This window comes from Folsomia candida, unplaced genomic scaffold (assembly GCF_002217175.1).
Source record: "Folsomia candida strain VU population unplaced genomic scaffold, ASM221717v1 Fcan01_Sc006, whole genome shotgun sequence".
NCBI classification, from domain to species: Eukaryota; Metazoa; Arthropoda; class Collembola; order Entomobryomorpha; family Isotomidae; genus Folsomia; species Folsomia candida.
Window position 1 is genome coordinate 3,935,450 of NW_019091198.1, and position 23,265 is coordinate 3,958,714.

The 23,265-nt window shown below is 37.7% G+C and overlaps 2 protein-coding genes across 3 annotated transcripts in view; one reads left to right on the forward strand and one right to left on the reverse strand.

The window, feature by feature from the left end:
- The first annotated feature begins 205 nt into the window (after positions 1–205).
- LOC110851141 (protein argonaute-2) lies at positions 206–5,209 on the forward strand. Its single transcript, XM_022098793.2, has 18 exons — positions 206–442; positions 745–921; positions 1,030–1,402; positions 1,539–1,811; positions 1,874–2,011; positions 2,081–2,454; positions 2,550–2,684; positions 2,764–2,915; positions 3,018–3,123; positions 3,194–3,349; positions 3,452–3,649; positions 3,721–3,933; positions 4,004–4,096; positions 4,174–4,233; positions 4,299–4,391; positions 4,467–4,598; positions 4,666–4,724; positions 4,816–5,209. The coding sequence occupies exons 2-18, from the start codon at positions 745–747 to the stop codon at positions 4,898–4,900; spliced, it is 2,817 nt and encodes a 938-aa protein (XP_021954485.1). The 5' UTR covers positions 206–442; the 3' UTR covers positions 4,901–5,209.
- A 2,423-nt stretch (positions 5,210–7,632) lies between these two features.
- The window catches only part of LOC110850943 (fibroblast growth factor 18), a 41,328-nt gene continuing 25,695 nt past the window's right edge, over positions 7,633–23,265 (reverse strand). Inside the window, exons 2-6 of one of the 2 annotated variants that reach the window (XM_035852996.1) lie at positions 22,811–22,946; positions 22,356–22,395; positions 21,214–21,403; positions 13,407–13,528; positions 7,633–9,286 (exon numbers count right to left, since the gene is read on the reverse strand). In XM_035852996.1, coding sequence (XP_035708889.1) covers positions 8,567–9,286; positions 13,407–13,528; positions 21,214–21,403; positions 22,356–22,395; positions 22,811–22,881 — 1,143 coding nt within the window. In that variant the 5' untranslated portion in view covers positions 22,882–22,946 and the 3' untranslated portion in view covers positions 7,633–8,566. The remainder of the gene's footprint in view (positions 9,287–13,406; positions 13,529–21,213; positions 21,404–22,355; positions 22,396–22,810; positions 22,947–23,265) is intronic. The other variant, XM_035852997.1, reaches the window with a different exon arrangement.

The following is a 23,265-nucleotide window of genomic DNA, read 5'->3' on the forward strand; positions in this document are numbered from 1 at the left end:
TTAGTTATGTACTGTGCGGATGGAGCTAAATTCACGAGAAACCCTAGTCTCAGCACAAGCTTCAGGAGGCCGTAGGTTTTAGCTCCACCCGCACAGTACATATATATCAATCTCTATATGGATCTATTTATAGACGCAGACCCACGCCAACCACCACCGCCACCACCGTCGCTGGCAGGCGAGCCGGTGAAAATTCTGGAAAGCGAGCACGCAGTTCTTCCTCGGCAATCACGCAAAAGAAGGTTCTCGAAGCGTGCTCTGCTGCCTTCTTGCTGCCTGCTCGCTCTCTTCTCCCTTCACTTTCTTCCCATCCTCCTTCTTGTGCGGATTGTCAGCTACATTTCTCCCGACTTCAAAGTTTCCGAAAAATTCCACACTAGTTTTCTAGTCGATATTTTCAATCCCCCAAGTCTCCACCCCACACAGAATTCTACTGAACAAGGTGAGTGATGGTATTTCTTCACTTTTTGATGAAAAGAAGAGAAGAAAGGGTGAGTTAATTTCTAAAGGTCAGACCAAGGTGAGTTTTTTTCAAACGTTAGTTTTGAGAATGATTGTGGAACAGAGAGATTTATGGGTTTGGTTCTTAGTTCTTAGATTCAATTCTAGTTTTAACACTTATTATCTACTAGAGGAGGAAGAGATTGATTGATTTTTGAAAGAAATCTCATTTTTTTGTAGACAGGTTGATTGATTGCAAGAGGGAGAGAGAAATTTAATTGTTTTTGTGGGTGTGGTTTTCAGATGGCTGACAGAGTGAAAGAACTCACGAAGCAGATGGACGACGTGAGGATGTCGTTGCCAGTGAAAAAACGGTCATACCTCCCGCTCAGCCCGACCACTGAAGCGCGACCACTCCGCGTGAAAGGCGAGCCTCGACTCGACGTGGAAAAGATTTCAATCGTGGTGAATCACTATCCCGTAAGTTTGAATTAATTGAAACTTTAATTAATCTACTTATATAATTGGCTAATTAATTAATTTACTTATAATATTGAGATATTTTTCTGTTCTTCTCTTGTATTCCAGGTCACCTTCGAACGAAACTTTCCACAAACGCTGTATCATTACGACGCAGTCATAGAGAATGTTGAAATCATTTCATCCGACCCGACAGCCGCTGCCGCCGCGAAGAAGCGGAAAGATGCTCAGGTGTTGAAGGCGGCGAAAGAAGGGCGCGAGATGGCTGGGCTCCCCGACCGAATGTTGCCCATAATCTGGAAAGAATTTGAGACGCAGTGCCAGGCCACGCTTAGGGCCATGACTCCCTTCGATGGGAAGAAGAACGTCTACACAGCCAGACGTCTGGAACTTTCGAACGGGGACGCCTTCACGGCCACTTTTGACATGGACGATCCTGACGACCCTGACAAACGGAGGCGATTTCGAGTCACGATTAAACGTAAGTAAAAAAAAAGCTTTCTTATCAAATTAAAAACGGTTCTTAAGTTGAACATCAAACGTTTTTGAAATTCTAATTCATTCATCAATTTGTGTGCTAATGTAAAAGTAATTTTCTCTCTTCATTAATTCCTTAGTGGTCGCGACAGTGGCCACCAACTCGGTGATCGAGTTTCTTGGATCCGGGCTGGAGAGGGGCAAACAGGTTGTCCAGCCTCAGGATGTGATCCAGGGCCTCGACGTCGCTCTCCGACATCCCCCGTCCATGCACTTCATCAGCTGCAACCGCAGCTTCTTCAATCCTTTCCCACAGAATAGACATCCGCTGGATTCAATGTTGGAGTTGCTGCACGGCCACTACCAGTCGTTGTGTCTGGGATCCGAAAATACTGCTACTCTCAATATTGATTGTAAGAACGATCCACTTAATTAATTTCGACTGCTTGATATGGAACTCTTGTTTATTTTGCAGTGGCGACCAAGGCGTTCTATAAACAAACGCCACTTGCAGAGTTTGCTCGCAGTGTTTTAAAGTTGCACAAGGATGACTCGCTCGACCTTGTTTGTTGGGACGACCGAACGATTGATGTGGTCTCGGAAGCATTGAGAGGTAAGGGTGCATTGCATTCACTAATAATTGCAGAACGTAGTCTTACAGTGGATTCTTTTTGTGTGCAAGGCAAACTCATCAAATATGGAACAGGACGTTGCAATCAGAAAGGTGTCTACGAGAAGTACCACCAATTCACGGCGAATGGGCTGATCTTGCGGTCCGCGGAAAATTACGAGTTCAACATGACAGACGAAAAGGGCATCACAAGGTCAATCAACATTGTCCAATACATGCAAAAATTCAAGAACACGACCATTCGCTTCCCCAAATGGCCCGTGGTGCATATTGGGAATAAGAACATGACGAACTACGTTCCACTCGAGCTGTGCATGATCATCACGCAGCCGTATCGCGGAAAAATGGAACCCAAGCTCACGAGCGCTATGATCAAAGGCGCTGCCATCGAGCCAGTGGCTCGTTTCAAGGCAATCGATCAAGCGGTAAGAAATCCTCGATTTTTTAATTAAAATTTGAGCTTGTATAAAATTGATAGTTAAAAAGTTAAGATATTTATTATTTTGCCCTGTATTTGCAGAGAAAAGGGAGCAAGTTCGAAACGTCTGCAGTCATGTCAGAATTTGGGATGAGCATTGGGCAGACTCCTATCGTGATCAGGGATGCGTCCGTTATTCCACCGCCTACGGTGAAAACATTGGCTTCCAATGGTGCTGTAAGTAATTTACAATTTCTTTAGCTAATTTCGTAGCGTCGAGTTAAATAAGACGAAAGGATTTAATTATTTTGTGCAGGAAGTGAATGCCAGAATGACCTTCAAAGAGGGCAAGTGGAATTTTAAGGACTCTGGAAATGAACCGTCCAAAAAATTTCTCCAGGCTGCCACTCTTCCGAAGTGGATGATCTTGGATTGCGACGGCATTTTGAATGACGAAATCATCGCTGAGTAAGTTTCGATCATATTTTCATTTTTGTCTAATATATAAATTTACACTTGTTGTTCAAGTTTCTACCTTTCGATTTCTAATCAGTCTTATTCATTTTTCAGAAATTTCGTTAAGAAACTAATTGAATTGGGGGAGAGTCTTGGAATGAAGGGGTTCCGAACCCCGGGAAAACCGAGACCAAAAATTAAATGTTACACTGAAGCAACTGTAAGAAAGTGATCATTTTGATTCTTGAACTTATTCAAACTAGTTAATTTGCCTCATTTGTATTTATTAGTTTCATCCGGGGAAGATAGTGGGAACCGACAACAAATTAAAACGGATCAACAGAGCGTTCGAGATTATTAAGGGGATGCACTACGAATTGGTCATTGTGGTGTTGCCCTCGGACGGGAAGGATTACGCCTTCATCAAGGCGGAGGCGGATGTAGTGGTAAGTTGGTAGATTTGAAGTACATTCATATTTTGGGGAGCAACTGATTTGCTGTATCACTTTTGGCTAAAAATTCATTCGTATTCTTATTTTTTTCTAAAGTTCGGCATATTAACGGCTTGCATCAAGTCAAGCAATGTGCGGGACATGAATAATCAAAAGATTGGAAATTATCTGCTCAAACTGAATTCCAAGCTGTCGGGAACGAACTTTTCGATCCAGCAGCTCAATGAACTCTACTTTAGAGAAAGGACTATGATTCTGGGAGCGGACGTGACGCATCCAAGTCCAAACTCGATGGTGAAATTTGGAAATTTTAATTGTATTTACAATTTTCTTCATTACTAATTTTATTGTATGGTATCCTTCAGGCTCCGAGCATTGCCGCGGTGACGGCCTCTTTCAATATGAGTTGCATGGGTTATTCTATGCACATTCAACCGCAGAAGAGCCGGCAGGAACTGATCAAAAACATGGGAGATATCCTTCAAAAGCAATTGACAAAGTTCTTCGAAACGAACCGAGCTTACCCCACGCGCATCTTGATGTTCCGCGATGGAGTCTCTGAAGGATACTTTGATGAGGTGAGAAATTTGAAATAATTTTAATTTGGAGTAAATTAGTGGTTAACTGGCGACTAATTTTTTTGAATAGGTCAAAGCCGAAGAATATGCGCAAATGAGGGATGTTTGTGAGTTGACTTCTGAGAAATTCGGAATCCCAAAGATCAAAATTACGTTTGTGATTGTAAGTTCATTATAGTTATTTAATTATTACTACTAATTATTCAAATTATTGCTGTTACTAAATTAATTATTTAACAGGTCAAGAAGCGTCACCACACCCGCTTCCAACCAACCAATGCGACAGATGGAGTTGGGAAGGTGAGAAATTTTTAATTAATTTATTACCAGAATTAAAATCACTAGATGAAATGTTTTTGCCGCAGTTTTACAACATTCCGCCTGGAACCGTGGTGGACACCAAGATCGTCCATCCGTCTGAAAGAGAATTCTTCCTCAACAGCCACGTTGGGATTCAGGTGAGTATCGTCATAACCGAAGAAATAGTGCATCTTTATAATTGATGTAACGAATTGGTTAATATTTTGCGACAGGGAACGTCAAAGCCAACCCGATATCATGTGATCCACGATGACACCAACTTCACGATGGGCGATCTGCAGAAGATTACCTATTATCTCTGCTATGCGTTCGTTCGGTGCACTCAGCCCGTCTCCTACCCTGCGGTTGGTTTTTTGTTAATATTGACATTAATTGTTCATAGCGACATGTTTACAATTAATTAATTTGTAGGCGACTTACTACGCGCGTTTGGCGGCTTACCGACCTCGACATCTTCTCGAGAGAGAGGGGTGAGTAAAAGCTTCGACTGCTTCATAGTCAAAATCTGTTGTGCATGTATTTATTTAGTTCGAATTTTAACGAAATTTGTTTTTTTTGCAGTGAGAACGCGGACTTGGTCGATCTCGCAGAGAAGTTGACAATTCATCCTGACTTGGCCAAACGCTATCCGATGTTCTTCGTATAAAGTATGGATCTTAAACTACATGATAATTGGATTGATAAAGTCGATTTTCTATTATTTTTCCGTTGTTGTTAATCTTTTTTATTTACTTATTTTGTTAAAGTCTTATTTTGTTAAAGTCTTGTTTTGGATATATTTGATTTAAGAAGATTCTTTTACTGTCGTTTATATTGCTTTCATGGCAGTTTAAATTATAACTCATTTTGAAGTTTAGAATAATTTAGTATTGTTACAAACACTAGTATTATTGTTAGTATTGTTACTACTGTTTAAAAATATGCAATTAAATATGTGCAGTTTTTTAGAAATGTATTTACGTCATTTTTGAATTTTATTTCTCATTTTTGTAACTTATTTCTTTGTATTTCTCAAAACTCGCAAATTTATAACCTAAATGTCGCCAATCATTCAAACTTCACAATTAATTCATTTTGCGACCTCTAAATTGTTCGCATTCTTAAATTCGTCTCATTTCAAATCTCCTATAAAATTGAGAATACTTTTTGTCCCTACATTAATTACAACTATTTGGAGCACATTTCGTTTCTTGTTAATACGCATTTTTCCCCTTTTCATACCGAGAGGTTCGGGGGTTTGTTAGTCTTGAGCAGTAGTAAAAAAAAAAGTAAAAATTAATATAAAATTGCAAAATTTAAATAAATCACCAAGGTTTTGATTTCTTTGTATTAAATCTGCTACCGGTTGGTATTCCAATTATACCGGTCAGTAAAAATTTGCTACCGATACGGTAAAACTTAAATACCGAGCTGTTACTATACTACACGCTTGTAATGTACTTGCGACGTTGCAAAAGCTCATTATAAGGTGATGTGATTTGTACATATTTGGAAGCATTCGTTTTAGAGGGGTTTGCAAATAATGGGTGTTATCATAGATCAGACCTCAGAACTTTGACAGTAGCTGTGATGGTCCAACTAATCACCTGGTCTATAGTCCAAAATGGTCATATAATTAAAAAAAGGCTTCAGAACCAACGTAATTACTTGAATTTAATTCAATGCAGTAGTGGCCAGTAGCCCATTCCTGAGTGCGAACTGAGCAATAAAGAGACGGAGAACGCGCAGCATTATGACAATTGACCTCTGCACCAAGTACCACTTTTTTTCGTGGAAAGCCCATCAGGGTAGACTTATTATCATTTATTTGTTGGGTTTCACGTCCAGGGGGTCATCTGCAACCACAAGTAGGTGGAGATGGTGTACAATTATTATTTTTTAAACTAACTACCACCTACTTTGAGAATGCAGATTATGTAAAGTACCACTGTGGGGATTTTTGTTCTGAGTTATGAGGAAAAGGGTGTTGCATGCATTCCTTGTTGTGCCTTAATCAGCATAAAATCGTCGTAAGTGTCGTAACAAAACCTGGCATTGCACCTGCGACCATCTTTTGATCAGATTTAGTTTCACTTGTTTTCATTACGTCGAGAAATATGAGCTACAGTTTTACCGGAATTATTATCCTTCATATTTTGACTGAATGAAGTGAATATCGAATTTTAAATCAAGAGAGGAAAGATTGTTGCTGTTAAATATATTTGACTTATGTGTGTGTGAATGTTTACTGAAATAATTTTCGTTAACATGAGCCATTGTGATAATAAAATGACAAAACCTACACTTTAATATCCAAAGGAGATTATTTATCTGCAATTGTGAATGCTATGCATTACCAACGTGTAATTTGATTAGTAAATTGTAAATACTATTTGCGTCGTCATTACACCTCTTTGACGTCAGAGAAAGAGGTTTAGACGTTTTTAACTGGGAAATAAGACGTGCCCAACAATTATCGTTAAGCAGTTTTGATTAGGTTATAATACCAAGAAAATTAGCGTTAATTTATTAAATATCGACTCTAATTGTATTATATAACAGGCAGAAGAAGTGGACTTGTCAGGGGATTATGCCAGAAGTTAAGTGGCATATGCAAATTTTAATCAGTGTGCATTTCAATTAATAATTATGGCAAGATTTTAAAACTAAAGAAGCTTTACTGACTTCATATCCGTCCGAAGGTTTGAAAAGGTGGTTATATAGTTAATACGCAGCTCGGGATCAATATTTTGACAAATTTTATATGGAACGAATCTCCGCGAATATAATTATTTTAGAGTTGCATGTTTCCTTACAGAGCTTTAAAATTTTTATGGTCAACACCCAAATGTACATTGAGATTGTTGACCATAAAACACAAATTTCGAATGACCTTCATTTCTTTGTTGTTCGCTCATTGCACATTTATGGACCAGGACTTTTACAAAGTGCAAGATTTTATGACGCCATGCAGAACACGGGTAACAACCCTCCTCTGTCACGTTCCTAGGTTTTATTGTGTGGCTGGTGTGTCAAAATTTAATAATGTGCTTAACTAGACACCCAAAGTATTGGAAAACTTGTATGTTGTCAATTTTGCTTAAATATGAATTACAAAAAGTTATCTTTATTGGCTTAAAGTCAGGTGCGAAGTTATGCAAAATATATTTGCTATTTAGTATTTGCTGAAATTATCCTAAAATTGAGTCCAGGTATTTGACAAGGGTCGAAGAAACCCATAAAAATATTGCAGATTTAAGTAATTATGGTGATGTTATCGTTGAGCAAAACGGCAAAATCTATGAATTAAATTTTTTGTAATCAGCTATTCAATAAATCATTTTCCAGATCGGTACATGCAAAATGGAGAATAAATATCCAACAAGAAATTGCATAAGGTATGTATTTAAATATTTGTATTGAGTTTATTTATCCAAAATATTAATAATCATGAATTAGGGTCAAATGTAAAACTCTTTTATTATTACTGTGGGTTTTTATTGTATACTCGTATTATGCCACTTTTGAAACTCCACTGTTCCTTCGTTGTGGAGTAACGTTGAACACATGTGTCGTCCTTAAAGGAATATTATTATTCTTACTTACAATTTTGTGACATATTAGACATTTACTTACAAAATAATGTTCTCCCCCAAAATTATGAACATAATAAAGCTACCGAATTTGGATTTAACATCCTATTAATCAAATCCAGTTAAATAAAATGCTTACATTATCTGACAAAATCTAAAAGTTGTTGTTCGCTGGTTGGTATGTAGAAGAGGAAAGAAAAGTTACTAATTTGACACATAATGAGAAAATACCAGTAGTATAATTGTCTATTTGGTTACACCAATGGGTGCATATTCCTGCCATTACATAAACTCTGGTCCTACTCAAGTACAAATACTATTGCGAACAACAAAATACTGATTTATTAAAAAAAAAGAGTACATACGAACTGTTCTTGCTGATGAAACAGAAGAAGAAAAAAATAAGTCACCGGATATTTAGAAAAATCATCAAAAAAAAACAAAGCTTTATGCAGATTGGGGAAATGCAACAAATTTTGACAATTAAAAAACTCGAATGAAATAGGTTCAAGTGATGACTGTGCATGTCGTCTTCTTCTACATACTCTGAAAAATGTTAGGTTTCTGTACAGACGCTATAAAATAATTAGCTAGGCAGTGTTACTCTTAAAAACTAGCGTTCACTGCGCAATCAAGTCTTTATCATCGTTATAATATGACAGTGGACATTTAAATGAGCGGTGAATTGGTGGGCTGAACATTGTTTGTATATTTGTGAGTCTGTCTCTCTAAACTCTAAGCTAAACTAAAGAAGAGGAAATCCAAGTGGTGGATTTTATTTTGCGGTTGCGTTGAGATTTCTTTAAATGCCTCTGTCGAGGGTGGGAGTGGTGAGACTTTCCCTGGTTGTGATGGTGTCTCAGAAGGTGATGTGTTTCTGGGTTGAACAATTGGTCGTCCACTTCCAGCTTTTGGACGTCTAACCCTTGCACCATTATTGGCGTCTCGTCTGAAGGGGGGGTAGTGGTGGTGGGGGACGGTGGTGGTGGCTCTGTAGCAGTGGTGGTGGGGATCGGTGTTGTCGTTGACGTGATGATGACCTCGGTGGTGGTTGTAAACGCTGTCGTTGTAGTCGTCGGTGTGGTGGTGGTGGTGAGTGACGTCGTAGGCGTCGTGATAAGTGTGGTTGGCTCTGTGGTGGTGGTCGTGGTACTTGTTCTTTGTTTTCCTCGGTTAGAGAAATAGTCGGGCCTTAGATGAGGATGATTTTGACCAATCTTTCTGTTATGCTTGTTTACATTGAATTGATTTTGCGCCACTCCGGGAGTCACGACGTGAGCGTTTTTATCGAATCGGAAGCACTTTGGTCTGGCCATCGTTAAATGGTCTGAGCGTTGAAGAGGACGTCCTTTATCGTCAAACCCCATGAACCAGTCATTGTTGAACGCTGACATGTAGCTCCAAGAAGAATGATCACCAGGCACCTCCAGAAACTCGCATTTTTTCCCTCGTGCTTTCTTCTATAAATTTAAAAAACACACAAAATTAAAATCATGTAGAGCATTTATGGAACGCATCACACTGTTTAACCCTTAGCCATGGGAGACCGTTTAAAAACGTTTTAGACTTTCTGCTTTAATTCGGGAGACCGTGAAAAGCCGTTCACAAAAAAAGTCTCTGCCTTCGGGGTCAACGGCTTTTCACGTTTTCACGTTTCCATGTCAGGTGCGGGACAACGGATATTTCCGTGGTAAAAATTATTTAGCTGATTCGGGAAACGGCAAAACACGTTGACACTAAAAACTAAAATTATTAGGGCCTTGATTCAGAATCGTCCGTGGTAACACTAGGTCACTTTGATATAACTTCGCCCCTGCTTTGCATAGGATGGGTTGCATGTAAAATTTTTGACTCTGGTTTACTAACTGCTAAAACTATTCAAGAAATTTATAACGGAAAATTATTGAGGCCAAACCACACCCGTCTCGTGTAATCTTGGTTTTGCCAGGACATGTTCATTTTTGCTAATTTTCAACGTTGATGAAAAACTAGTGGGAGAAATTAGTTTCGGGTTTTCCCAGAAGCTCGACAAATATTTTGGTTAGTACACCAACTATCTCAGCCAATTTATAAAGGTACAGGGGATTATTTAAGATTCAAAATATGAGGTAAAACCAGCGTCGCCAATAAATAAACGATTATATACACCTACTATCAAACTCATAAATTATCAAATTGATCTCCTCGTCTAGGTTGAGGTCTTGGCTGCATTTAAAAATTAAAATATACCAAATGAATGCATATAGTTAGTCAGAACTCTTGATCCCAGTTAAAAAAAACCCTTATGTAGATCCACAAACATGTGTGGTTTTGGATCAATAGCTCCATTTTACAAATGTCTTGAGTAGTTTTGCAGTCATAATTTTGCACCATAGTCGTAGTTCATAACTCTAAAATTATCATGCAACTTTGCTTTACAATGTTACACTTAAATTTTAATACTCATCATTTTAAATGATATTTATTGACGTTGTCCCGCAGTTAATTTTCTCCTAACGTGTTTTGCCGTTCTCCCGAATTGAGCATTTATAAAATCGTCCCGAATCTAAGCAACTCATATAATAAATGTCTCCAGATTTAGAACATGTCAGATTTTAATTATTTTTTGGCTTCCCGAATGATCACAATTGTGGTCATCGAAACGCCCCGCAGCAACGCCAAACATAGTTACCGTTTCTCCTCGGCTAAGGGTTAATGGCAATCCACGTTACGCAAATGAATATAAAAAAGACCAACATTGGATAAGAACAAATGTAATCTAATCCTTATCTTAAAGTTGTTAAGGTACAGACCATAGTACGTACAATCAGTCCGGATTTTATGGTTTCAAACTTGGATTACAAAGTGGTTAAGTCGTATAAATAAATCTGGGCAACTAGTGGTTTGTGTTTTACCGACCAAAGCATCATCCCATTCATTACTTTAATTTTACCAAAGCAAGCAATGGCTTTGTAAAAATAATTTACATGGCATTGAGTAAAATTGTCTCTCTAGTAAAGTTTATTGTCCATAATCTTAAATATAATGATTTTTTTGGCATGATCCTATAGCTCGGAGTTAAAAGATGTATCCTTCGACAGTGATAACGTTAATAAAAAGTAACCCTTTTGGTGACAAGTTTTATTTTACAGCTGCACATAAAACAACGAGAAGAACATGGATCCATTTAATTATTTATCATTGCCGTCAACACTGATGAGAAATCTAAGCTATGGGTCATCACCATCCATTGGCATATGTTCCAGTTCTCTCCGTCACCTCTTGAAAATCTCGCTCACATGATCAGATTTTTATTGCGAGATTCACTTTTCTTTTCGTGACAACCTGTTAAATGCCGCACTAGTTTAACCTGTATCAACTTTTAATTTTTTAGCCCGAACCAGGGCTTATGTAATTGTCATGTCCGTCTGTCTGCCTGTCTGTCTGTCTGCCTGTCTGTCTGTCTGTCTGTCTGTCTGTCCGTCTGTCTGTCTGTCTGTCTGTCTGCCTGTCTGTCTGTCCGTCTGTCTTTCGATAACTCTCGAACGAGTTGACCGATTGACTTGAAATTTTTACCATATGCATATTGGACAAAGTTAGGAAACGAGTTCGAAGATGGGTGACATTGGTCCAGTGGTTGACCGGTGGGGGTCATCGGAGTGGGTGGGGTATTATGCACCAAAATTTCAAAATCGTCATAGAAAGCTCAAATTTGGTACAGAGGTTGCTAATGACTCCTAATGAAAGAATATGAAGTGAAATTGGAAAATTTGTCAACCGGAGGTACCCGAGGGGGTGACCCATACCGATTTTTCAAAATCATCCAATCGAGCTGAAATTTGGTATAGAGGCTGCTAGAGGCCCGTAATGGAAGAATATGAAGTGAAATTGGTAAAATTTTCATCCAGAGGGACCCTATGGGGTGACCCCCACCGGTTTTCAGAAATTAACATAGAAAGCTGAAATTTGGACCAGAGATCCATACTGCTTTTTCATGAAATAACATGAAGTTAAATATGAACAAAAATTAACCCAGGGGGGCTATAGAGACGACCTCCACTAGGAAGTAGTCAACGGAAGGGATAGTAAATATTTTTGGAATTTGGAGCCTAATAATACGAAGGATTGATGGAAGAATTAGTGGAAAATAGTAGCACATAATTTCATAGAAAACTACTGACAAACATGGGTTTACTAATCATTCCTGGTTCGGGCTACGCAAAGCTGTACTGATAGGTTTATCTAAGCTACACCTTGACGCTTCTCTCTCTCGCTATCGCAGGCAATCCTGTTGCACTTATAATTTTGAGTCGACGAAATGAATTTTTAATCTTGGCAGAGCATATCTAGGAAGTTAACTAAAAACCAATTCATAAGCTCGAAACCACCGTCAGCCTCAGTTTCTCTTGGTTCAATGCGTATTTGTACGTATATGTAAATAAGCTATCGTGATGTGTTGGTGGTATTTGGTAACGTTAGACGCTGGAAATAGGCCGACAATAATTTCTGCACGATTCCACTCATGGTATAACTTGAAGAAATATAAGTCACGATTACCTAAAACAGGATCGCATGCATGCATCGCATCGCATGACACAAACATATTAACACACACACAACTACACAAGGGCCGAATCTTCCTCTTTTGTGAAGAACATGGCTAAAGTGGTGGTTATGGTCCATCCAACTTAAAAGTTAACAAAGCCGACCAAGAAGATGATGTCGTGTGGAGATGAGAGTTGAGAAAGTTCGATACGCACCAGTCAAGTCAACAACTACCATTACATCGTTAGATCAATGATGTTTGGACAGACCATCAATTATAATTGATTCCGAACGTCGGATCTCATGTCGGTCTCATGTCCACTCGTTGACGGGCAGTCAACAAATTTAACCAAAAGCATGGGAACAGTGCTTTGGTTCGTGGATAAATCAATGCGCATCAAAAAATCAACTACTTTGATATTTCAAGGATTCAATTATCCGTCTTGTTGCAGGTCACGTTATGAGTGTATTAATAAATTCTTGTGGGTGAATTATCAGTTAAATATACGCCGAAAATTTCGTAATGAAAATTAGACGATAATTGAAGCAAAAAATTGTTGGAATAATTGATTTTATGATATCGCATTCTTATATAGGATCTGAATCAATGTCAGTTACTCGTCATTTCTTTGATGCGCCTTTATTCCAAGTATGTTCGGATTTACGAAACGTAACGCTCCAAGCGTTACATATAATAAGATGAGTGAAGTCAAAACTGCGGGTAGTTCCATTAGTTGCAGTAGTGCAAACACAAGACAAAAACCATTCGGATGCCGAAAAGAAAAGGAAAATTGTTTGAATTAACCACATTCAACGTGGGACTTGAGATTTGAATTATTTTCCTATAAATCAAATCCAGTAATGAAATACCTGCTGATTGTATGACTTTCCTCGAAAAAGAGAATCAATAATGCATCCAAGTTATGTATACCTATCGTACTACTGCTCACATATGTACATGTGTACCACACATTCAGGGCTAGAGATATAAAATCTTTCTTACTAAAACAAATGTATAAAAACTACGAAATTTCGACAGCATTCTTGAAATCTCACCTTTGGCTTAGCGACCAAGCGTCCCCTGCGGTTGTAGCAGAGATATCTGCCTGAGATGAGTCCGCGGATTCGGATCCTCAAGTCTTTGTCCTTTGTCATCGTCGTCTCCAGAACCAGATCGCCTGTGAACAAACAACACGTGATATGAACAAATATTGCATTAATTACCAGGAAAAAGTGTATCCTACATGTCATTACAATTCCTGTTCTGGGAGGGGGCCATATATGTATGATACCTTTGTGGGATCAGAAACATACTGTTTCTCAGGCGGGGATGCTACCCAATAGGAAACATATTTTACACCTTTCTTTCGCACTCCCTGCTGAATTTGGACCCAAAATAATACTCGTAAATAATCCCACGTCTAAAGTACAACTTGAATTCCTAAAATTTCCAAAGCCAGAATTCTTTACTTTCCATTTTTACAAGTATCTAGATCCGAGACCCAGATTTGGTAGCAGTTCTGATGATTAGATTACATAGACTTTCATTCAGTTGCTATCCGTCAACCCCACAAACATATCATTCACGGTATTCATGTAGAGATCGTACAAGTCCATTAAGGACAAGATTACGCCATACATAAATATATACAAATACAAGGATACAATGTTTGCTCAACGCAGGTAAACTAAATATGGCCATAACAATAGAATGCATGCTTACGTATTTACGTACGTACACATGAAAGATGTCGAGAAAATATTATGGACTGGAGTGACCCCACTTCTATGTAATACAGCGATTAAAAAGAATTTGAAGTGGCCCTTTCTTGGACGTTGGCTGGCAATGGAGGAGAGGTTGTAGGTGAGAATTTTCATCTCATCAATTTACACCGAGAAATTCTGTCGTCGCATTCCGCTCATGCTGAGAACCAAATGGCTCGGGTGAAATATGTTCAGACCATTCTCCAAAAGTTTCTCTGTCTCTCTAGTCGCTCGCGTATGTTTCGTCTTTCTCTGGGCTGTCTTAACATACAGCGTCCATTCAGCTCTGAGAGTTTTATCTTGGAAACAACATTTCCAAATTTCCTCAAGCAGCACACTTTTGAAATCAAAAGTCTGTTGTCTTTACCCTTGGACCATAAGACTACTTTTCATAAATCATATGACTTGGCAATTCCTGGAGGATGAAAATACCACCATCACTTCGTATTACTTAGAAAACTAACCCTTTCTTAAACGATGGGGATGCAGAGAGAGAAATATTTAGAGGGGTCCAGTAGTTATCTATATCTTCATATACAATTACAGGTAGGAGTTAACCCACCAGTGGCATCATGCATCACTGAATTTCATCTGATATGATAAGCACCTGCTTTTCAGTCTCCATCTGCCACGACACAATTTCTGGAGACAGTATCACAGATATTTTTTTTCTCAACGAGAAATAATAGAGGGATACCAATTTCTGCGCATGGAATTTAAAATATTTTCTCATTTTCATAATCAACCGTCAGTGTGTAAGCCTTTAGAGAAACTTTTATTTGAATGAAAGCCAGCAAACATCTTAATTACTCTCTGTGTGAGAAATGCAATTAGGAAAACATTTCCCTCTGGAAAGGTGAATGCTTGACAGCTCGAAAGCATACACAGATATGGTATCATCCTTCTCCTCCTCCTCATCCCCGTCATTCTGGTGTTGCATCCTTGTTAATAATCTTCCATCTGTTCTTCTCAAGTAATCAAATAAAAATCATAAAGAACACAAAACCCTCGAAACAGGAAGTAATCACGTCAAATACCTTATTTATTTTTCCGAAATTAGACAAGCGTCTTCATAATGCATGTGATCTAATGTGCTTGTGGATGACAGTGCAATATGAAATTAAGGGCCTTATCATATCTGATATTGAAATAGTTATCAAGGAAAGCAGGTGATAAACAAGGGGACAAATGCGGGAAAAGTAAAAGTAATTAATTCCAGCTTTGCAAATTACACACGTGCAAACAAACATGCATCTCATGCACACATGTAAATAGGCCATGTCATTCGTTAATTCATTGTCCATCTACTACTTGCATGTAGAACAACAATGTCAAACTCGTACGATCAAATTCTACATGAACATTACTTGAAAAGCTTGGTAAATCTGACAGTCCGTCTGCATGTCCATGTTCCACACACACTTCGCAGAGATAAGGAGAAGGATGAGATCATCCTCCAAATCATATGAAGCATGGATCGTTCACACACGTGATGACAAACAGTTTCGAACTGCATCCCAAATCCCTTGGCACCCGGACCCTGATTTGCCCTCTTTTTATACTTAGAAATAATCTAAGAAGCCAAAAATGCAAATTTTTTATACGCATAATTCCTTTGAAAATAAATTTACTTCTTCACATTACGCACAAGAGTGGGGCAAAAATACCGAAATGAAAATGACGGACGAGTTTATAAAGCCGAAATTTTGAAGTTAATACATGAATTAGAATCATTCCAAACTCCTGCAATTTCTGTACAACCCTTAAAGAAGCAATTGTAGTAGGTGTGCATAAATTGTTGAATGATGATAGTGGTATTAATCTTGATTTGGCGAACTTTTAATTTTATATGCCACCCACCCACAACAGCACCAGCCATTTGATCACAAAATGACCCTCACCCGGTGACCGACAAGTATAGACTGGGTGGCTGCCTGGTTGCACTAAAAAAAGTCATATTATAATAATATCAACACGATGAAGTCATCTTTTGTCAGTTCAACAACTCTTCACACTAAAACACAACAAATATTACATCACCCGTTCATTCTTCTTTGTCCAATTACTGCATGTGCACTACTACTGCCATTTACTACGACTACTACGATTACTACAACTGATACTACACGTACACTACTACGTATGTACTACTCGTTTCTTCTATTAATGACAATTTGCTCTTTCTGTTTTGTTTCCACTTTATCAACTATTTACAAACAATTAATGCTGATGGGAGAACAATTCACACAAAATTACGTCACCTTTCACACAACAATGGAAAAGAAAGTTCCCAAGAAGAAGAGACGGTGGGTGATGAAGGCATAAATCGTCTGCCTGATTATTTATATAATTGTATAATTTCTTGGAAAGAGTAAGTAGTACGATGCAATTGGCAATACAGTTGTTTAATCCAACCAGTGACAACAAATCAAATAAAGGTGTGACTCGACCAGAATAGATTAAATTAAGCACTAATCCAGCACGTATATTTATGAGCACACTCGTCAACATTAAGAAAATTATGACTGAATAAACATACGTATGTCATGTCTGGGTAATCAAGTTATATAAGATTTCAATAAGTATTTAGTCGGTCTGAAGAAAACGTACGAATGGACGTACTGCGTATAAGTGAGAGTATTAATTACATCGTAATTTTTCTCTTAAACCAAACCCATTACCGTCGGTCGGCTTTTCTTTGGTGAGAAAAACCTTGCGAGCGATGACATACAACAATTTACGCAGATTCGATATTTCTTCTCCTCTCGCTCGCTCGCTGCCTTTTTTGTAATTATTCCTTGACAAAAATGATGGAATTCAATCCGGCTGGAAATTTATATTATGGAAATGCTGCCTGACAGCCTTAATAACATGGCTGCTCGTAATTATCTATCCATAAATAAAATTTGTCTCGTTCACTTCACAAACCATGCAATTACTGCGACTCAGAGAAAGTAATGAGACGGGGAAGGTTTCTCACAAAACAGGAACTCGAGGGAAATAACTAACCTACGATAAAGGGTACAGAATGCACATATGTACAAACGTAAAATAATGTATGGACACAAAATGTACGATGATGGAAATGTAATCCAATTACGTTGGTATTGCAACCTGACCAAATTCTAAAATTCTGGTCAGCCACAAATATGCGCGGAGCTAACGCATGCAAGAAAATGATGATAACAGGCGATGGAGATGTACATAATTGAGCCATTAAATCGACCATCATCGACTAACATCCGTTATTCATATCTCATTCGAGCTAATTTATTTCCTAAAATTTGTATCCACTGTCAAAGGTAGAAACAAGCAGACGCAGACTAATGCAATAAGAAGATTAATGTGACAACGGGTTGATTATACCCCTTAAATAACGAGATAATGTCATAATTAAAGTTGCCTGGATGGGAAATTGGTCAATAACATTGCTCGTTTTTTTTACAATAACTTGCCCGACAGCATGTTGCTGAGTCCTTCTCAGAAACTATTTCATAAAATGGGCCATACATTAACAAATATTTAAGCAATGTACATATGTACATACATGTGCACTTATCAAGAGATTATGTTAGGTTTCTGATTGAGGTACAAATGAACATTAAAATTCTGCAGGCCCTAAACATTTTTATTCTCTAATAATTTATCAGCAGATCATAAAATCTATGTTATATTTTGCAGAAGTTTATCACGTTCCCTTCCAGGAAAATTTATAATTTATGAGTTAATAACCGCATTAACTCTTTTCCGTGGTTTCTCCTTAGGAGAAATTAAGCACAGCAAAAAAGTTAAGGCGCCTGGTTAACAATTATTAAGACATGATAACATTTTACTTGGATAAGTAATTTGTTAAATGGACGAGCTAATTGTCATTGTCGACCATTTTCGTCAGGTTAACAAGTGACTGTTGTTCACTTTACAAGTTTAAATCGTACTACATACAAGGCTTTGTGCATACTATGAAAATGGGCATTAGGTTAAGTAAACGTGGTGGGGTAATAGCAAGTGTCAGCAGGGTTCGGAAAAACCCAGGGTTTTAATCAAAAATTATAAAACCCATGGGTTTTAATGGGTTTTACCATGTTAATTGGGTTTTATTTGGGTTTTAATGGGTTTTAATGGGTTTTATTGGGTTTAAATGGGTTTTATTGGGTTTAAATGGGTTTTATTAGTTTTAAGTAATAACTTAACAAAAATAATTAGGAATTTGTATCTATTCGGACATTATTTTTGTTTTATAACACTTGAAATCTGTGATGCTAAAGGATGGAGTCAATTATTGAATTGTTCCGAATTTTCATATATTAGAATAGTAATGAAATAAACTGCTTTAGAATGAATTGAGATAACGTCTTCTAACGTATAGGAGATGTATTTAACTTTTAGAATGTAGTTTTAAGGTAAAACTCAATTAAAACCCAATAAAACCCATTAAAACCCAAATAAAACCCACTTAACATGGTAAAACCCAGTGGGTTTTATTCATTTACAACCCATTAAAACCCATTAAAACCCAATAAAACCCAACCCATTAAAACCCAGGTCGGAATACCCTGAGTGTCAGATTTAGATTCAGAATGACAAATTGTTCTCAAAGTGACACTATTTGCATAAAGTGATTTGTAGGTTGGATTGATAACGTGAGTTGTCAGCTTGAGCAAGCACACAAATGCATATATTTGAAATAATTGTGCCAAGAACTTGTTCACCAATGCATGTAAAATGTGCAGTGTATTTTTTGGTGAGCCCTTTTATGCTAATATTTTACAGCGATGCATAGATGGCCACTACAAACTACAATGCAACGTTAATTTGTCATCATTGACGATACCATGCAAAATTTCAAAACATAAATCTTCTCATGCATATCTGGATTGAGGTAAGAGTGCATTTCAATCAATCTGTTGCACTATTCCAAGTAGTAACGCATAAGTCGCTTATGTATCCATATCTGGCAGAGGTGGTACTGTGCATTATGAATCAGGATGCACACATGTTTTAGGACGTACGAAAAAAATGGAAAAGTCCATAAATGATTTGTTATCGTTTTGTTATTCGAATGACAAATCAAATAAATTTCATGATCACCAACTCATTGTTTAGCAAACAACCTTTGCCATGCATACGGAAGTGTCTGGCTTTAGATAGCTGGACCTCGACATTCAGTTGCCTCAAAGTCAACGATATTGATATTATTTTTATTGACTTATTGGCTCCTGCCAATTTTCCAGATAACTCTGAACGTGTGCGCCGGATGAACTATATCGCTTGTTGTTAACCAGGTTTTGCCAACTTTGGTTTAAATTAAATTGCGCGTATTACACGCCAGCGTGGATTATGCACACAACACTTGAACGCCTGACACTTGACGTGGAGACAATAATTATTATTTTTACAATCCAATGTTCCAATGTTTGTACTGGATAAAGGTAGTTGTATTTGGCTGACCATTCATTCACATCCAGGCTCATGTGGACTTATCGAAAATAAATGCACGCTTGTCTGTTTAAAGAATTTCAAGTTCATTGCTGACGTCTGTTCAGCTTCACAAGAATACAACGAATGTGCTACCAACTGTGTTTTGCGTTTAATTTATGCACATACGTCCGTCCATAGTTCAGCACGTAGCAGGGGTAGCAACATCAATCAACAATTGTTGGTCCAGTAATAGATAGTGGACAGATAGTGGTCGTAGTCGTTCGATAAGTTGTACGACCCTTGATGAATATGACCCCGTGATAGCTGTATGCTAATTACAACACAACATACGCACTCAAATATTGATGGGATTTATTCTTGATAAGTATGGTAAGGATTTGTGTGGATGCAAAATTCTCACCAGTATAATCTTATTTAATCTCTGACAAACATTAAAAATGATATGTCATTATCTGTTTGAGCGTAGAATTCTTAGAAAAGCTGCTTTCCGTTAATTGTTAAACATCCTCTGATTTAAATTAATTTTTAATATTTATAAATCACAGAGGGCTCTGAGTTTAATGGGGGTGTGTAGCTTATATTATTATTAGGTTATCTAAATACGTGTTTTTTTTGTGACTAATGATGACACTTGGAAGAGTTTATTTCGTCAGTTGATAAGAGTAGTTAAATTAGTCCCTACACAAACAATTCATGCAACTCGTAGCGTTTGAAGAGTGATTGATCACTGACAAGAAATTATATTAAACTATTTTTATTTAAAAATTATGAAACTAAATCCGATGAACTGCTAGCACTTCACTTGATTAGCTAAATCAGTGCCATCGTGAGATGAAATCTGGTGGATAACGCTATCTAGAAAATGGATTTATGTAAATCAATACCATATTTCATGAAACTCGGCAAGTTCACCTGTACTGGGAATTTGAAACTAAATTCTATTAAACAAATATTTATCAGTGCAGAACAGAAGAAATGCGTAACACTCGAATAACAATTATATGTAGCTTGATGAGAAGCTGTTTTTCTGATTAAAATCAGCTTTCGGGATGAACAAAAGGATTAAAGGATGAAAATGAAAGTTTTAAATTTCAGGGACCATTTTTACACAAAGGAAAAGATAACACGGCTAATCCAACCTATTTCAGGTCTATGCGTGAAAGTTACATAAGCTAAAAAAAAACTAGGGGATGATAAGATATACTTTCCGACAGCGAAATAAACCAACAGCCCCAAGTTTGGTGGATAAATGTACGTAGATGGTTGGTTGGTCGGTGAGTACTTTATGAGCATTAATAAATTTCGCCTCCGTCGTCCCAGAACAAGATCATTCTTCCTTAATTCCTCAATCTCCCCATCTCACAACATTTGGACACTGTGCTGATACCTCCTAATCTGGACTAATCTCGACCAGATTTCCTTTTCATGGCCTGAAATGAAGTAGTTCTACTGCCCTAAAACATTCGAGTAGAGAGCTCAATACAAGTAAATAATAGTTCTGAGCACACTTTTGAACATGAATCTGCTTTATGGTGATCTTTAGTGTATCTAATTTTCATCCACATTCCCTTATTTTTGGCAATGTTTATTTATTTATAATTCACACTATACATGGGAAATGCTTGTAAAGAATGCAAAACATTAGTGGGCTTGTTCTTACCTTTATCGTCGAAATTGGTAGCGGTGGCTGTGACACGGTTATTGTCCTGGATGAGAATTTCCCTCTTGGCACACTGGTTGTAAAGACGGTAGGCCCGCTCGTTACTGTTGGCCGACGCCTTGATCCGCATCGGAGACGTCAGAGACAGCGAGGAATCACTCAGAGAAGGCATTCCTTTCACGTTCATCGACTGTTACAATATTAGCCATAAAATTTATCATTAAAAATACAAAGTATTTATTACAGGTAATTACAGTTAATGATAAATTTTTCACACACAAGAAACCATTTCTAGGATGAAAATCAAAGAGAATTCTACAATTGTTTGTCAGTTCAATATCTTGGCGGATGACTTATCAATTTTTAACTTGATCTTGCCCACATTCAAGTAGAAGTACATGTTCAAAAACCCTACATGAACACGACACAAGACTTTTTACAGTTTACTCTTCTGAGCCGACAGTTTTTTTCCTCAATTTGTTTTCTTAAAGTTAGTTGCAACTCCTTTCTTTCGCCGTTGTACGTGTGATGTTGAAGTTGGCATCAATTACCTCTAATTCCTCAAGTATTATTTAAGTAGGTAAGTAATTATGCGTGTAATGCGTATTCACCTGCGTGAGCCATTTATTTCTCTGTCAACTCTTTAATACTTCTTTTCTTCCCGAGTGTTGTTGACTTTGGTAAAAGTAAACTGTTCTCGTCCTCTCTTTTTGACTATGCGAATGGGATATCCGCTTCTTCTTACATAATACATTTTTACGGTGTAGAACGTGTCATACTAAGTCCTTCCTTTATGAGATACATACATTGCCGACGTATAAAAATATGTAGCCGAATGCCAAGTAGGTAAATATATTTTTGTTTTTGGTCATTTCCCTAAATCCGCCGTAATCCTATGTGATATATACGCTTGCAACAAGTTCAGTGCACTCGTGGTGACCAATAAAACTTGTCAGTGGAACTTGTGCTGTTGTTCCGCATGCATTTATTTATAAAATGATTAGTTGGCAGGACATGGGAAGGAACAGAGATAGATGAGGAGGATGTGTACAATGTACATGCGTATATTAATATATGTAATATCCTCATTGATGACTCGGGTAGTTGTGGAAGAGATAAGAGTGACAATAAACTTGACTTACCATGAGGAGGATTATCACATGCAAACAGAGCAATAGAAACCTGCAAGGTAAAAAAACAGGATTTAGTCACAATCTCTCAACCTTAATGAATAAGTGTAAACACAGAAATTCCAATGCAAGGTGGTCATTCATCGTTCACTCGTGACACTGTCAACTCTGACAAAGATCAATGGCAGGCAGTCACCACGCCAATGTCAATCGTCGCAACAGCAGCCAACTACAAGTCGTTGTTGTTGATTGAAAGCATGTCAAAGGGCATGATGCACAATGTCACAATTCTTATCTTGTGAAAAATTTAATACAATGCAGGCAGAGGATGCGTCTTATTGTGGGGAGAACCTACTCCTGTGCAATTCGTAACGTCAATCAGTGGGTACAGATCAAATGATTCTTGTTGCAAACAAATTTTCCTCGTGATTACTAAGGAATGTAAAAATATTTGGGTAAGAGACTACCTTGTGAAGCGCTCAATTTTAGTTCGGGGCCCAGTAATGCTTATCCGAACCACATGTGCTGCTTTCATCATTCATCATAGTTCAAGGTCAGAGAGGGAGGAACAACTCCGATCCTTCTTCAGGTGACAATTCAGCACTGGATTACAAATTTAAAATAGACAATCAGTAATATATCAAGGCAGCGGCTTGAAATCCCGGTTTAAACATATGCTTAATTTTGCACTTTGAAAAGTAGTCGCAAATGATAAACTTGAATTGAGTCACAGATTCAGACTTGCTTTGCAGTCAAATCGCAAGTCAGTTAAAAGCAGGACACTAGAACTTTTTAATAACTGACGAGCTATGTCGAGGTATTTTGTTATGCAAATTCTTAACATATCAATATAATCGTTATTCTTCGAAACACTGACAATAGGATTTATAGCTTTTTGCATGCAGAACCAAGAGCTTGGTGA

Excerpts from the sequence above, each read along its gene's own strand:
- LOC110851141 (XM_022098793.2), top strand. The coding sequence starts at position 745 with ATGGCTGACAGAGTGAAAGAACTCACGAAGCAGATGGACGACGTGAGG. Across the intron at positions 1,812-1,873 it reads TGCTACTCTCAATATTGATT|TGGCGACCAAGGCGTTCTAT; the intron begins GTAAGAACGATC and ends TTTATTTTGCAG. Across the intron at positions 4,097-4,173 it reads TCAAAATTACGTTTGTGATT|GTCAAGAAGCGTCACCACAC; the intron begins GTAAGTTCATTA and ends ATTATTTAACAG.